Raw genomic sequence first — 17,296 nt, forward strand, 5'->3', positions numbered from 1 at the left:
CTGGATTGTACTAGGATGGATTGAGATCGACAAACCTGAACATGTTTTGGTTTGAGGTTTGGCAAACTCTGTAACTCCAAAGTCTTCCACAAATGTTTTGTGTTCTGCAAAACCAAAAAACATTGGACAAGCACTTTCCCCCCTAATTTTTAAGCCCATGTGTGTTTAAAGGAAATGTAATCCGTATGTTTTGGGTACATTTATATGCAACTCATCAAACCATGCTCCTCTGCATGAGTAGTCACTTGATGTCTAAAATGCATGGGGAAGATCTTAGATTTACAAGATTTTTGTTGTTGTTGTTGTTGTTTTATCACAGAAGGGCAATAGATGAGGTGCTGGATGGAAGGTGGTGAACTGGGTCCTGATTCTGGCACAGAACCACCAGTTCCCAGGAGATTTGCAAATAATTCTCTATATCCTCATCTATCAATATTTCCCACCTGCAAGGTGGCATTAATAATTGTTGCCCTTATCAGATCCTGTGGGTAGCCAGTGAGAATTAAAGTGTGATTATCAGGTAATTTTGAGATGTTTAATGAGAAAAATACAAGGGCCCCCTTACTTGCTATAGCAATTTATTTTAATCTAGTTTTCCAGAATGCTGAAGGACAAAAATGGCTTCTATCTTTAGTAATTCATCCTTGCCCCATCATGAGACACATGACTTCAATGTCATTATATCATAGTTTCACCTGCTAGGGAAGGTCAGGCTGGCTTCCTGTTCTCTACTAGGAAAACACTTACTTACACGGGGATAGAAAGTTGATAAAGAAGTCATGGGGAGTAGACTACGAAGACAAACTGAGAATATACAGTTTGATTTACTTGGAAAAGCAAAGGTGCTAGGTGACTTGAATAGTGTTTTTACACAGATTAAGAGGTAGGATTCTGCCTTTTAGAGTTAGAATTCTGTTCTCAATATCTGTTGAAGATAAAATAAGTCAAGTGTAAACTGTTAGCATGATAAAGCACAAACCATTCAGGCTTTGAAGTCAGGCAGAGTCGGTTTTAATACCTGCTCCAGCTTTACTATGTGACAGTAGGAAAACTGCCTAACCTCTCTGAGCCTCAATTGCTTCATTTGTAAAATACGAGTTGTTTTGAAGATTAGAGAAAGCATAATTAAAGGTCTGGAACACAGTAAGTTAACTGATAAAATTTCTGATAGTACTTAAAGTAGCCCTCAGATTTTGATGGAACATAATGAAGAATTCCCATGGTATCAGAAAAGAATAAATAAATAATGCTGTGAAATGGATTAATGAAGATCCATAGTTCTGCTTTCCTGAATCCCTTAGAGAGAATAGAGCCCATTATGAAGGACACACACATAACTGTCTGCCCTGAGCAATAAGACAGTCCCCAGCCTTCAGGCCAGTAGAGGAACGAGGGCCTCAGCACTTGAACTGAGATGTCATCACAATTCCTAACCAAAAGCAAATCCTTCAAGATGCAACAGTCTAATTCTCAAAGTTAAAGAGTGGCTCTAATTCCTACAACATAGATCTAATGCTGGTCAACACCAGCTTATCTAGCCTACTTTTCTGTTCTAAATCATGCCTCAGCACCTTCATTCTCATGATGCTCAGTCATGTTCCTGGGCAGGGGTCATGCCTTGTAGCCACAGGGCCTCCTTGATGTTGCACAGACATGCCTGGCACACGTCTGTCTTTGCACTTGCTGTTTCTACTGCCTGGAGTGCATAGCTGGTAGCTTCTTTTGCAACATTCATGGCATCTTATCAGGACACCATCCCTATTCACACTGTAAAAGTGTCTTCCACTCTCACTCTACCTCTTAATCTGATTTATGTTTCTTCTTTGCATTTATCAATAATTGACATACATATTTCTTGATGCCTTTGCAGTGCAGACAATAAATGGTTAGAGTATGTTCAGATGGCAATTTCCAAGGATAGGGTGCCTGCTCATAGGAAAGCACTTATTTAGAAATCAGATTCAACTTTAGAAAAATGAATAAAAACTCAGAAAAACAAGGACTCAAATGGGAGAAAAAAGCAAAAAAATAAAATATTTCAAGTGCCAAAGAATAAAATAAGCAAATACTAAATGCTATTGGAGATACAGAAGGAAGGAAAAAGAAAGAAATAGTTTAATAACTAACACCAGTAGGTTGGAACCCTTGAGAGAGTTGTATCTAGAGCAGAAATTCTTAACTTTAAGACTTTTTTGAAAATCTGAAGAAAGATATAGACCTCTCTCCAGGAAAAATGTGCATCTATTCATTCAAACACAATTTTACCTACGATATCTGGAACCCCTGAAAAATCTATCCATGTACTTCAAGCTGAAGGTCTTAAAAGCCCTTGCATGCCATGGCCTACCTCCAGAAATAGCCTGTCATGAAAGTCCTGCCCCAAAGAATCACCACCAAGACAGGTCTAGAGGCTTCTTTACAAAAGGCCAGCTTCATTTTTGATCTCCTTATCACTAACAAGGTCTTCTGTTAGCCCATAGTGCAGAACCTTGGCAAAAAAGGCAATAGGAAATGGCTTGCAAGCACATTCTGCTGACCTGGACATGTAAAATAAGCTAATGGGATGGAAGAGGATGAGCCATCTGAAATGAAAGTAATAGGTATTCATTCCTCACTGGCTAAATTTTGAAAATGACGGCCTTTGTCTTGTTATAAACAAAGAATGATCAAAAGGAAAGCATTTGACATGTAGTCCATATGCCTGAGTTCTACTACGCTCTACCACTAACAAGTAGTTGCTTGACCAAAAATATATTGCTCAATTTTGTTGTCTACAAGCTGGAATTTTAAGTGATTTTTACTTTTCTCTGTACATACAATTTTTAAAAATTCTGAGGTGAATACAATTTTATTCAAATCTAAATATATTTTAAATATACATAAGTTTAGTAGAGAAGTGATTCATAAGTCATTTTGTAAAGAAAATGATTGCCATAACTGATTTTTAGCATAAATCTGGATTCTAATATAATGTACTGCACATTTCACAAAATGATTTGAAATAAAAGTTTTTGGTTTATTTGAAAACTCTTACAGACAGAATACCAAAGATAACCCCTGGTAATCTGTCATTTGAATGTAAATAAATGCCCTCAAATTATAAAAAAATCTATTAAAATAAACAGTCATTGCAAAGCCTACGCACTTTATGAGACAGTGTGTCACATTTGTGGATTCAATACTGTCTATACAAGATGAAATTTTCTGATTGAATAATCTTAGATATAGCTGGTTTCCCTACCCATTTTGATTCTCTCCTAACTTTCCATAGGTAACAGCTTTTAATTCTATATAGGAGGAGTGAGAAAGAATTTCGAGAAAAGAAAGAAGTATTAACAAGAAAAATGACACAGTCTCTAAGGACATTTATAGCAGGAGCAAATGGTCCTATAAACTTCAGCAATAAGAGATTCACTATATAATAACCTAGTCATAATGACTGAGGCTAAGTCATCAAGAAAGGGGTGTTCTATAAACTCTCTTTTCTAAAGCAGGAAGCATCTGATATATTTTGGAACTATTTCCCAGGAGAAAAACAGTTACATTTTTTTTCACACTGTTTTAGCTCTTAAGGTAGTAATTTTCTGAAAAAATGTTATTTGTCTACAACTCCTTGTTTTCTGGGAATGCGAAATATATGAGATATCACTGCAGGTGCTGAAGCCACCTATAGATACTTATCAGAGAAAAATGGCAACCTTTTAATGATAATAAATTACCATAAAATTTGTTTTAAGTGACTCAATTACTAAATATGCTGTGGGGAAGAAAACAGCATGAGGGATTTGATCTGGTGATTTAGACTATGCAACAAAGAATTTGATTCTTACGTTAGCTATCCATTTCTCTTTGCCGAAGTGTACACAGTGGTGGAGCATACAGGTGTTTTCTAAAAGGCAGGAGCCATCAACAATCAGCAGGATGTGAGGGAAATAATGTCACATAGAAAAGAAGTGCCTCTTCTCCAGGGATTCTTACCTGTTTCTCCCAGAATCTCTGAATCCTTTAGCAAAAGGGTTTCGGTCAATTTTTAATCTGGTAATCTGGAAACAAACAAATAAGTATGAATTGCTTTTATATTAACTGATTTCTTTCTTAGTACTCCTAGAAAATTACAAAAATCACTTTTTTAATAACAGTTGTTGCTTTTATTTAATTTCCTTTCAGCTAGAGATTTAATTTGAAGCTGGATATAGAACTTGGCCTGGCACACAGATGTCTGACCCAACCGACTCACTTCTCTATAAAAACTAAAATTTGCCCAGTATGTGACTCTATAAACTCTCTCCTACTCACCTTCCTTGTCCCAGAGTGGTGATAAATCACTTGCCTAGACAGATATTGAAATGGAAAATTGGTCAATGGTCACGTCCATGGTACATGACACACGGGAGGCACTTAAAAAATGCTTGTTGAATGAATGAGTAAACAAATGATGTGTGAGTTAATAATTAATAATGGACTCAGTCAATTCAGTTAGGTGGAATCAGACCACCAGATAATCTGCCTTAGCCTGAAAGACCCAAAAAATTGACTGCATTTGCCATGTCACTGAAGGCATGCCTTTCCTACCACTAGAAATTATTCATTTAATGACTTGAAATGTTCATGTCGAAGACAGAAAAAGCAGACTTTTGCCAGGGTCTTACCAAAAGGAAAATCTACAATGTGAGACTGAATGGGGCAGGATGCAGTACATGTTATCCAGTCTCCAAGACTCACAAGCAAATCAGAAACAAAGAGCCAGTTTCATAAGGCTGACCAAGCTAGCACATCCAATTGTGTCACCAGCTTGGTCCTCAGGGGCCATGTGGTTCAACCCCCACTGAATGCATAAGTCCCCATCCATTGCATCCTATCTTAGTTCTGGCAAACCCTGCCATGGTTGTATATATTGCCCTCATGCCAGTAGACTAGAACAAGCCTCAACAACATATGTCACATGCACTCTAGTGTTTCCACTTTCAGCCTTGGTACCTTTGTGTCTGAATTGTTAATGACTTACTACATGCAAGCAAAGGAGACTTAGGCATAGGTGCCAGGGAGCTCAGGAAGGAAGGAAGGAAGGCACTCTCAATGCAAGGTGATTCTAGAAATAAGGGAATCTCATTATTTTAGACCATCTTCATATTTTTGGTAATTGTAGAACGTATCACTAGGACAGCTAAAGTTGTTTCCTACATTGCAAATCTTTCCTAGTTCTCTTTCACCTCATTTTATCAGAGTGGAATTTCCCAAGACCGCAGTCTTTAAAGGTCTTTCAAAGCAATGTGAGATTCTGACAAACAGACTCTGACTTGAAAGAGTCTTCAAGGCTTCAAGGTTATTTTCTTCCTAAATATTCCTTGCCTTTAAAATTGCACACTAATTATGCAGCACTAACAATGTAGCAAAAGCAATTTTACATGTGTTTTATAGACCATAGCAGGAGTCTAAAGGTTTGGCTTTCTAAAGTCGAGTGTCTGCCATATGAATACTGTATTGAGTTTAAAGAGTGTCACTGGTTTTCTGTGTTTGACCGAAAATCAGTTCTTTCTTCCTCCATAATCCACAGCAGTAAACCATGCACCATATTTTCTTTTCAAGTTGGGGTTATAATATTTTATTTTCTCTTTCAAGTTGGTTTATCCTGTCCAACTCATTTATGATAGGGATTTCTGACACATGACTGTGATACCATGTTTTGGGGGTCTCCACAGACCCCTGTAAATATAACAGCGTTCTACTTCATGGGCCTGGGGGAAATGGTTGAAAATATATTTCCCACAGCTCATTGGATCCCAGGCCAATGGGTAGGCATGGAAATTTAATAGCAAATGCCTCAAGTGTTAGAAAAAAACAATACCTGTACACTTGTTTTAAAGCTTTTAATGTGAGAATTCGAGAGCTTTAGGAAGAGAGTGGTTGTGCCACTTATCATTTATCATCAAGTGCCTTCTGTGTGCAAAGCAGTGTGACAAGCAACACAGGTGACAGAATGGTGTACGGCCAGTGTATAGCTGTGTGTCATCCATTTTTCCTCAAGGAGCTTATAATCCAGAAGAAAGAAGCAGATGTGCACTAAAAATTACAATATAAAAAAGAAGGTCATAAAGTTCACAATAAAGGCAAAGTACCCTGAAAGCTTAGACGAAGTAGGAATTACTCCATGTTGAAGGGCTCTGGGGTTTCATGTTAGAGACAGCATGCGAGCTAGGCCTTGAAAGATGTGTAGGATTTTAATGAAAACACAAGAGAAGGAAAAAGGACAAAGGAAGCATTTCTTAAGAAAGGCACTATGTAACACAGGATATGAACAGACACTTCGCAAAAGAAGACTTTTATGTGGCCAAGAAACACATGAAAAAAAGCTCAACATCACTGATCATTAGAGAAATGCAAATCAAAACCACAATGAGATACCATCTCACGCCAGTCAGAAATGGCGATTATTAAAAAGTCAAGAGGCCAAGCATGGTGGCTCATGCCTGCAATCCTCATACTTTGGGAGGCTGAGGCAGGTGGATTGCCTGAGCTCAGGAGCTCAAGACCAGCCTGGGAAACATGATGAAACACCATGTCTACTTAAAAATACAAAAAATTACCTAGGCATGGTGGCATGCACCCGAAGTCCCAGCTACTTGGGAGGCTGAGGCAAGAGAATTGCTTGAACCCAGAAAGTGGGAGCTATGGTGAGCTACGATTGCACCACTGCACTCCAGCCTGGATGACAGAGCAAGACTCTGTCTACAAAAAAAATAAAGAAATAAAAAATAAAAATAAATAAATAAAAATCAAGAAAAAACAGATGCTGGCAAGGCTGTGGAGAAATAGGAATGCTTTTCACTGTCAGTGGGAATGCAAATTAGTTCAATTATTGTGGAAGACAGTGCAGGGATTCCTCAAAGACCTAGAACCAGAAATAGCATTTAACCTAGCAATCTTATTACTGTATATATACCCAAATAAATAGAAATCATTCTATTATAAAGATATATGCATGTGTATGTTCATTGTAGCACTATTCACAATAACAAAGACATGCAATCAACCAAAATGCCCATCAATAATAGACTGGATAAAGAAAATGTGATACATATACATCATGGAATACTATACAGCCATAAAAAGGAATGAGATCATGTCCTTGGAAGGAACATGGTTGGAGCTGGAAGCCAATATCCTAAGCAAACGAACGCAGGAACAGAAAACCAAACACCACATGTTCTGTCTTATAAGTGGGAGCTGAATGATGAGAACACATAGACACAGGGAAGGGAACAGTATACACTGAGGCCTGTCAGGGAGCAGGAGAGGAAGAGCATCAGGATAAATAGCTAATGCATGTGGGGCTTAATACCTAGGTGATGGGTTGATAGGTGCAGCAAACTACCATGGCACACATTTACCTATGAAACAAACCTGCACATCCTGCATATGTATCGTGGAACTTAAAATAAAATTTAATTTAAATTTTTTAAAAGAAAGGCCCTATGTAAGCATGAATATCAAAGTGGGAAAGAATAACACATATTCCAGAAACTTTAGCCCGTGTCATCATCATCTCTTGACTGAACTATTCTATGTAGCCTTAGAACTGAACTCCTTTCTTCCATTCTCGTCCCTGTACAATCTCTTCTCTATCCAGCACCCCATTTGGTCTTCGTTAACATGTAACTGGACCATGTCATTCTCTTTAGTGGCCACTACCACTCAGAATTTAATCCAAATTCCTTGTCTAGCCTTGCAGAGCCAGCAGGCCCTTACTCTGGCCTGCCTCTCCAACCCATTCACACTCCCTTGCCTTGATCCACAGGCTCAGGACAGACTGAGCAACTCAGCCAGACTGAGATGCTCCCAGTTCTGGAATGTGCCAAGCTCTTTCTGTGTTCAGGCCACTCACATTTGCTCTACAACCAAATTTGAAATGCTCATTTCTCTACTTTGCACATAGCTGACTCCTCGTCCTAAGCCTCAGTCAAAAATGTTATCTCCTGAGAGAGATCTTCTCTGATCATCTCTCCAAAATAGGATACTTCTGCTACTTTTCTTAACTGCACCCTTTTAAATTCCATCTTTGCTCTTAACACAATTGGTAATTACACATGTATTTTTGTATTTACATGTTTACTAAATGTAACTCCCCCTGGACCACAGGTAGAAACCATGTCTATTTTATATACCATTTAATTAAGCAGAACCTAGTGTGACATGCTCATTGAATATTTATTCAATGAGCAAGTGAATGAATAAATGATGATGTGAGAGCCGGGGATCAAGAGTCCCAAAACCATGATAAGCTTCAGAGAATCTAGACCAAACAATGCTCTTGATTCTATTTGCTTTCACTGGAGGCATTAGAGACAAAAATCCTATACTAATAGAACAAGGTCTATTAGTAATCTCCTGTGTGACTAAAACAAGTCTACTAGTCTACATGTCCAAACTTTGTCCAGTGATAATGAGAAAACAGGGAAAATACAGAAGTTGTAAAAGCATTTTACTTTACTGATTTTATTTCCATAACCTTATACTAATTTGTGTAGTTTGAATTATAGAACACTGAGGCACATAAGGGGGTGGTTGCCGACTTGCCACCATTAATGTTAATCATTGTCACGGACTTCTTGCCTAGTAACATGGAGACAGTTAATAAATGAGGTATACTTCACAGTGCACCAGGCAGACATAAATAGCACAACCTGAAAAGGAAGTGAAACTTGAATATCCTGAGTATGGTTTTACAGCACGAAGGCTGAAAGGGCCTTCTCTTATTAACACTCTTCGTTATTTTTATTTCATACTATATTGCTTGAAAGGTTTTCCATAGGGGGGAAAACAAAACAAAACAAAAAACCTTAGCCCATATGAAAAAGATTCCACACTGATTTGAGCCAGCAAAATGGCTCTCTAGTTTAGACCACAATGAGTGGCTCAGAAATCCTATTGGATTTGCTCACACAAACCTGGCTATGGTTTCCAACTTCCTATCTGGTTCATGTAGCCAATTCTCATCAAGAAATAAGACTACGTTACCTGGGAAAACAGGGCCATGTCTTTTTGAAATCTAGTTTCCTGTTCGAAAACAAAAATCAACGTTCAGCATTCTTTTTCCCTCAGAGAAGACAAAGACTTTGCAATGGAAATTTCTTGCTAATTCTGTGAGGATATGTTGGCATCAGATTCTTCTAAGGAAAAGCATGAAGTGTTGAGTCACCTTTATTCCCACATCTACCACTTTATTCTCTTTGAAGAGATTCTGGGCATGCTGCACCTTTCTCTCTGCCATAGGCGTGCCAAGTTGGCACATAGAGAGCAAATAATAGTAATAATAACTTCAGTATGCTAGCAGCCCTAAGAGTCTATTGGTCAGTAAGCAAGGATGGAAGGAAGGAACGGAAAATGGGGAAAGAAAAGCATAACATCTTCCATGAAAATAGAAAAGCTCTCTTTACTACTACTTACATCCAAAGAAACAGAACCACAGATATATAAAGAAACCAGTGGTAGAGTCATGTTGGCTAATCACTCATTCAGTTTCATTTCAGTCATTTGCCAACCATATATATTCAGTGCTATGCAATATAGGTCAGACGCAAATATCTTAGAATTACAGAAATGTGCTTCAGAATTTTTTAGGTCAATTCTAATCCCCCTCCCATTATTCGAGCAATCAACATTACATCTGAATTTTTCATTCTACCAAATGGAGACAGTTAACATCTATCTACTCTCTCCTGTGTCACAATTTCATAAAATAAGTGACATTTTTATATCAAAAAAGTAGGAAAGACAAAATGAAGTCTATTAAATTGAATGTCTACATTCATAAAAGTCCCCATATTTCTTAATTTTTCTCATTTTTCAGTGGACCATAAAAAACTTCTCCATAGACTAGTACTGATTCAGACCAAATCATCAATTTGTAAATGAGAATACTAAGGTAGAGTGATTTGTCAAAAGTAGTACAGTCCGTCAATTGCAGAGTTTGGTCTAGAACTCAAGTCTCCTAACTCCCAACTTCGTGTTTTCTACATCATACTGTTTATTTGTAAAAGGTACAACTTTTGTTCTTAAAAAGCTCAAAATATCAAGAGGAAGATTGGACATGCAAGCCAAAGTTACAATGTGATGAGGTCACGAGATAGGTGCAGTCCCCTAACAGTTCTAACTGGGGAGAGCTCATTTGCAGCTGAAAAAAGGAAAGGAAGTGGTAGGGAATGGTATTTTCACTGAATTTTTGAAGAGTAGAAGGAATCAAGACAAATAAAAACAAAAAGGGAAGGGCATTCCTGGAAAAGAAAAAGGGACATAAAAAGGCAAGGATGCTGCAAAGTTCAGGCAACAGTAAAAATCTGACCAGATTGCAACACTCTTGCAGATGTGTGAGGAGGAATAACAGAAATTAAGCCTAGAAATGTAGTTGGTCATTAGCCACAGAGGACATTATTGGAAAGACTCGGGGTCCAGCATTTGACTCCCTAGGCACTGAGGAGTCATTGACAGTTTTTGGCATAGAAATGGTGCAATTATCACTGGGCTTTACAATGATGTATAGGATGGCTTGTGAGACATTAAGCTTGCAGTCCAAGTGACCTAATTGGAAGCTATCATAAGAACCCAAGGTCGGGGGAAGGCAGGAACAGAACAAGGGCAAAATCAATCAGATTAGAAAGAAGAAAATATTCTGTCAGTAGAAGCAAAAGACATTACTGACAGACTGGATGTTGTGACAACCAGGTGTTCAACCTGGGTGACAAGATGGAAGTTAGCAGAAACAGGAGGTTTAACAATGCCACTAATAACCCCAACACTTTGGGAGGCCGAGGTGGGAGAATTGCTTGAGCCCAGGAGTTCAAGACTAGCCTGGGCAACAAAATGAGACGCCATCTCTAAAAAAAAATCAAAACAATTAGGTGGGCTTGGTGATACCCGCCTGTGGTCCCAGCTACACAGAAAACTGACACAGGAGGATGGCTTGATCCCAGGAGGCCAGGGCTGCAGTGAGCCATGTTCACACCACTGAACTCCAGCCTGAGTGACAGAGCAAGACCCTGTCCCAAAAAACAAACAAACAAAAAATAAAAACAACAGGAGAATTGAAAAGAGTCACAAATGAACAGTATCTTGGGGAATATTTTATTTACAAAACACCATGTTCATACCTCTCAAGTGTAGACTTACTAAAAATGTATTGGTAAAGATTATCTGGTGAGTAAAAACAATTTTCAGACATGAACATTCTAATAATTTTCAGTAGTTGAAAATCGTGTTGACTGCCTTGGTTTGAGAACAATTGCTCCCAATCCTCATTTAAAATCATGCAGAAAAAAAGAAGGATAAATTAGAATTCCAGAGCTTTCAGGGACCTTGTAAAGCACAGGCCAATTCCTCATTTTCTAAGAGAAGAAACTGAAGCACTGAAGCACAATTATTGTAAAAATGCACAACTTGCTCAGAGCAACATGTGTAACTCATAGAAAATTTAAGACTAAAACCCAGGTCTCCAAATGTCTAGCCCATTGCTGTCTGTGGAGCAGGACACTGCTTTTCCTTAGAAAGTCTGGGTAATGTTCCATTTCCATTACATTCCCTCTATTGTCTTTTCTTCAGTGTTTCCCCAAACAAGTTCCTGAGAACACCAAGGACCTACCACTAAATTTTTTTCTCTTTACTATTTCACAGGCCTCCTAACCATTTCCTTAAAAAGAAATAAATGAAGTAAATAATGTTGATGTATTGATTGTTCTCATTCTAGAATGTTATGAAGAATAAAAACACAGTAATAGGTGAAAATAGCTCACAAAAGAGAACAATTTATGCTACCTGGCATCTTCAGAACAAGTCCGAAAAGTATAGTTAGGTAACAGCTCTGACCTACAGGATGCAAACTTCAGGATTCCTGGGGGAAAGACCCGAGGTTATTTTGTATTACTAGAAGGTACTGTATTATATTAAATCATATCTGTGCAGCCAAAGGGAATGTTAAATAAGCATGCTTGTTGATTTATCCAGGGATTAGAAGCTTGTTAAACAGGCAAAAGCTGTCATCTTGATCCCAAAATGGGCAGAATTGAGTATGACTCATCTATTTTGCATGTCAGCACATCATGAATTCACCAATATGACATGACGACAGAGAGATCAAAGTAGTTACCTATGGATTATAATTCCTTTGGGAGCCATTGCAGCTCCTCCAATTTCCAACAATGCACTTTTTCCTTAATAAGCAATCTATTATTTAAAATTGCTTCTATGCCCCGCTTTTCATGCCTGTTCAGACCCAGCCACGGAGCAACGTAGGCCGACTACTATTAATTAGATGTCAGGTTTGTGTCAGTGAATTTATACACGTTTCCTTATTTAGTCCTCATAGCTCTACGAGGCAGGCGCATTTTCAAGACCGGAAACACAAGTTGAAAGAAATTAATACCACGCAATGTCAGTGAAAAGATCAGAAATCATAACAAGTTTATCTGCTGCCAAATTTCATGATCTTAACCATGGTATCCTGCTCCCACTTCAGCCCAGATGTAAACAAAATATTTCTATGAGTAGAATGTACTCATGTGCTAGAACACTGTCTATAAAAGAAGGTAAAGGATGTGAAGAGGCTGTCAGAAACCCATGCTTGGTCCTCTTTCATTGTCAAAGTGAGTTGTAGCTTTCTAGTTTCAACTTGGGTTACAATAATGGCTCTCCTAGTCTCTGTAACTGATCTCAATGAGGCAGTAGAATGTTTGTTCTTCAGTGTTCTACAAAGTAAATTCTGACGTTGAAATATTTATTGTCACATCGCTGCCTTCATCAGAAACTAACTGTTTTAAATGGTGGCTGGAGTATTCTTAGAAAAGTCTATAATCAGTTATCCAAAGAACTCAGACTCTTACTCCCCTTCTTCTGAGCCAGAACTAATCCCAAAGTTCTGGTTGCTCCAAAGTCCATGTCTGTATTGATGCTATATCTTGTATCAGAGCTTGAAAAATCTTAATTATTACAGTTTTCTGTATGGACCCTCCATGGCTTCTGCAATTTTACTATCTAAGGACTTTGAGATGGTTTAATAGCTTCTTAAATAGCACCCAAACCAAACTAAAGCTCTTCTTCTATTTTACATCAAATGTGGCATTCACAAGGAAAATCTGAAGTTGAAAACACTTTACAGCTGCTGAGAACTCTAACACTGTATAGTACTTAACATTTAGTGGACTAAGGGTTGTTGTATGTCAAATTCCCCTGAAAGTAAATAATACCTAAGGAATCTTATGCAGAAGGACCAAAAAACAGATGTAGCAGAAGACTCTCAAGGGCCACCTCTTACCTGCTGGTTCTGATAGGCAGTAACTGTGGTGAACACAGTCTCAGGAAAGTTGAACGTTTTCACCCCATCCCCAACAGGAACAGGCTTAGTGGGTGAAAGGTCACTGCTGAAGTCTTTGCGAATCACATGAACTCGAGGCTGGTATTTGTGCATAGAGTGCAGAATGATCTGAAATAAAAAGGGGAATTGTACCAGGCTTGGCTTTAAGGAACCTACATTTTGCTCTCATGCAAAAATAAATCACTAACTTGAAGCACTATAGGAAAAGCACAGATTGGAGGTGAGATGTACAGAAAACTAGAAATCAGTATACTTGCCCAGGAAGAATTAAGTGATTAAATAGCATTACATGGAACCAAATAGCAGGACATCCTTATCATGGATGGTAAAAGTAATATGTTTGCTTCAACTGGATAATGCTGAATGACTTCTTTAGTACCAATGGACAACATGTCACTAAAAGGTCTCAGAACTTCTGCCATGTGACAAGTTGTTCCCTCCAGCTTCAAATTTTCAGCATGTATTCACGCTGTCTTTAAATTCTACATCCTATTATTTGCATTCATTATTGAATATGTGAACATTATTTTGTTATGTGAGAGTAAATGGTAGACATGGGTTTTCACTCTTTCAGAAAATTGTTATTTCCTTGAAGATGGAAGCAACGGTTTTAGCTTATTCAATCTTCCCATAGCACCCAGTATGGGTCCTGCCACTCAGTGAAAATTCAGTATGTGTTTCACTGCCAAAGATAAATTAATAACATCACATGCTCCAATTATACCTGGAAAGCTTTAAGATTTAGTCTTCCCTATAAAAAAGTTCTTGACAAATTAGCTGAAACTGTCATTCACTTGTTTCTCTTGTTTTATAGCCTTGTGGGTTATTCTACTGAATGTTGTGATTTTTTCTACCACTGGTTGATTTGTCTTGTTTTGCTGTCTTGCCTCCTCGACTAGACTGTAAACCTCTGGAGCACAAGGACTTTGTCTGGTAAACACAACTTGATGTATAACAGATGTTTGCTAAATGTTAGATTTGTAATAAATGGAATTTAACTGGAAAAAAACACTTTTATGCTTACTTACTTAAAATTACTTAAAGTGGCATAGAGATTCCTTATTTTACCTATTTGAAAAAGACTGGGGCTAGCCAGCTCTAAAGCAAACAGAGGAAGAGAGAAAGAAAGGGGAGATAGGATTCTTTGACTCACATGTCCTTGATCATCCAATTCATTGTTGGTAAGCTTGAGTTTGTCAAAACTGACCACCTGTCTCATCCAGGTGTCTCCAGAAGCTAGAGAATCAGGGTGTATATAAACTCTTGGGGGCACAGGGGAATCAGCATTGCCAGCCACCATCCACTTGGAGCTATGATACACATATCTGAGATAAAGAGGAAGAGAGGAAAATTCAGAGACAGAGGCAGAGAAGGGACAGAGGCCCAGGAAACAAGTTGAGACAGGGGAAAGGAGAGAAAAACAAAGAGATTACATGAATGGAGAAGTAATGGGAAAGAAACAGAGAATCAAAGGAAGAAAAGAGAAGGGCAGATAACCAGGGAAATGAAATAGAGATAGAAATGGACAAAAAGATGGAGTGGGGAGGGCAGAGAAGTGTTGTGGTTAATGATCAAATCTTCAGCCCTCGCAAGGAAAACATTCTCACAGCCGTCTTCCTTTCTTCCCTCTCTCCATGCCGTGCACCCCTGTGTGCACACAGGCATCCAAAACTCACATGTCTAGCTATAGAAAAGGCATTTTACTGCAACCTTTCACCTTTCAAATGCAAACCATATAATCCCTTGGCCATTTGTTCAGGATTTTGTTCCTTATTAAAAACATCTTCCATATTGTCCTATAAAGTGCAGCCATGTGCAGAGCCCTCCCAAGCCTCTCACTGGTTAACCATTTCCTTGCTAAGAATCTGGACTTTGAGGCATTTCTATGACGGGCCTTTGCCTCTCTGCAACCATTTCAGAAGCACCACCAAATACTCCCAGTTCACATTGTCTTGATGAACCCGTTTTGAACACCATCTTCTACACTATTTTCCCACAGTCACTGGAAAAAAGACATTGTTTGGTAGCAAAGGAAGTCAGTTTTCCCGACTTTGCCAATTTTCTCATAGTTCAGAAGAAACATCTCCATGGATCTGGTACTTTCCTGCTTCTCAGTTCTAAAGGACCACATGGGACCTGGACCCTGAGAAATAGAGGCACCCAGTCCAAATCACAACTCCCAAGATCCCCTAAAACAAGCTGGAAGCATCTTTTCTCCTAAGTCCTGAAATCCAGACCGTGTCTCTCTCAGCCAGCTCTCTCCCCACTTGCCATACTAGTCCTGGCCTTTTTCATCAGCTCTTGCCTCCCTATTCATGGGTTTAGGGCCAAGTTGTTAGACTTTAGATATTTCAAAAATGGTAATGATTTACTGATTTGAGTGAGACCTCAAGAGAACAAATAAGCCACAACTTTTTTTTTTTCTGGCAAGAACTATGTATAAGCCATCCAAGAGACATGGAGACTATGTTGGCTTTTAATCAGTTTGAGGGAAAATTACTTAACAATCTCACTCACAACCCATATCAATGAATAATAATTCTCCGTAAGTAGATATTCTTCTTGAAATTTTACCCAGTTCTCCTGTTCTTCCTCTCCATCATCTATGGGGTGATCCATCAAATATACATTTTAATATGCTTTATTGTTCCGCCTCTCCTTCCTCTTTCCAAAATAAATCACCCCAATTTATTTAGCATTTCACAAACCAAATTATTCAATATGTTAATCACTTCCAATGTTAATTAAATTAATTTTAGACTTAAGATCCACTTGATTTTTGCTACCTTAGGAGACACTATACAATCCCATTCTATCCAGAGACACAGGGGGGAATCCCAGGTCAAAGTTAACACTTTTTCCACCTGGTGCTCTGCCACAGGCCATTGACATAGTCTCCATTCCTTGTTCTCTGTACAGCATGCATTGCTAAAATATTTCTTCTAAGGAGTTTGAAGAATTGTCTTGGAATGCTGGTGATACCCACATTTCCACATCCCAGAGTTATTGTTACCTGTATCTTTTATTGTCCACAGGCACAATGTCCATTGCTATGTAGTACTGCTGATGTGGATCTAGGCCAGTGATTTTCACTCTCATGGCAGGAAACATCCTCCTATGAAGATGAATAAAACAGAAAGCTCAGAAATCAGAGTGGGAGAAGTAGCAGGGGTAAAAGCTTAAACAATGTGTTTTATTTTTTGTTTGTTTGTTTGTTGAGACGGAGTCTCGCTCTGTCACCCAGGCTGGAGTGCAGTAGCACAATCTTGGCTCACTGCAACCTCTGCCTCCCGAGTTCAAGGGATTCTTCTGCCTTAGCCTCCCGAGTAGCTGGGACTACAGGCATGAGCCACCACGCCCAGCTAATTTGTGTGTGTGTGTGTGTGTGTGTGTGTATGTGTGTGTGTGTGTTTAGTAGAGATGGGGTTTCACCATACTGGCCAGGCTGATCTCGAACTCCTGACCTCGTGATCTGCCCACCTCGGCCTCCCAAAGTACTGAGATTACAGGTGTGAGCCAATGCACCCAGCCTAAACAACGTATTCTTATTAGGTACTCTAAGCATATCAAATTCTAATGTCCTCTAATTCTCAAAGTTGACTAATTTTTTTCACTTCGGAAATTATCACTATGAAATATACAATAGACTTATACTACTGAACTACTATCTCTTCTTAACTTAAATTGACCTATTTGATGATTCATACTCTCCAAGGGTTCAACCCTGCTTTGTATTTTTAGTTAATCTTAGTTGTGATATAAATGTATGCACAGGCATGTGTGTGCATGTGTGTAGCCATGCATACATTTCCTATTAGCTATAATCTTTTTAAAGGTTAGTATAGCAACTTACACTCTTCTTATAATCTGAAGAGCTTTTCAGTTTATTGCAAGTTATCATAAAATATTTTCAACTGAGTTTATTTGAAAATAACC

At 38.5% G+C, this 17,296-nt stretch overlaps 1 protein-coding gene across 3 annotated transcripts in view; it reads right to left on the reverse strand.

Annotated features, from left to right (window-relative positions):
* The window catches only part of TBX15 (T-box transcription factor 15), a 106,815-nt gene that overhangs the window by 26,836 nt on the left and 62,683 nt on the right, over positions 1 to 17,296 (reverse strand). For all 3 annotated transcript variants that reach the window (XM_063695936.1, XM_004026437.5, XM_063695932.1), the window contains 4 exons: positions 16,374 to 16,475; positions 14,514 to 14,685; positions 13,301 to 13,468; positions 3,979 to 4,043 (listed from right to left, as the gene is read on the reverse strand). In XM_063695936.1, the coding sequence (XP_063552006.1) occupies positions 3,979 to 4,043; positions 13,301 to 13,468; positions 14,514 to 14,685; positions 16,374 to 16,475 (507 nt within the window). The remainder of the gene's footprint in view (positions 1 to 3,978; positions 4,044 to 13,300; positions 13,469 to 14,513; positions 14,686 to 16,373; positions 16,476 to 17,296) is intronic.

Source organism: Gorilla gorilla, chromosome 1, assembly GCF_029281585.2.
Source record: "Gorilla gorilla gorilla isolate KB3781 chromosome 1, NHGRI_mGorGor1-v2.1_pri, whole genome shotgun sequence".
In the NCBI taxonomy this organism is placed as follows: domain Eukaryota; kingdom Metazoa; phylum Chordata; class Mammalia; order Primates; family Hominidae; genus Gorilla; species Gorilla gorilla.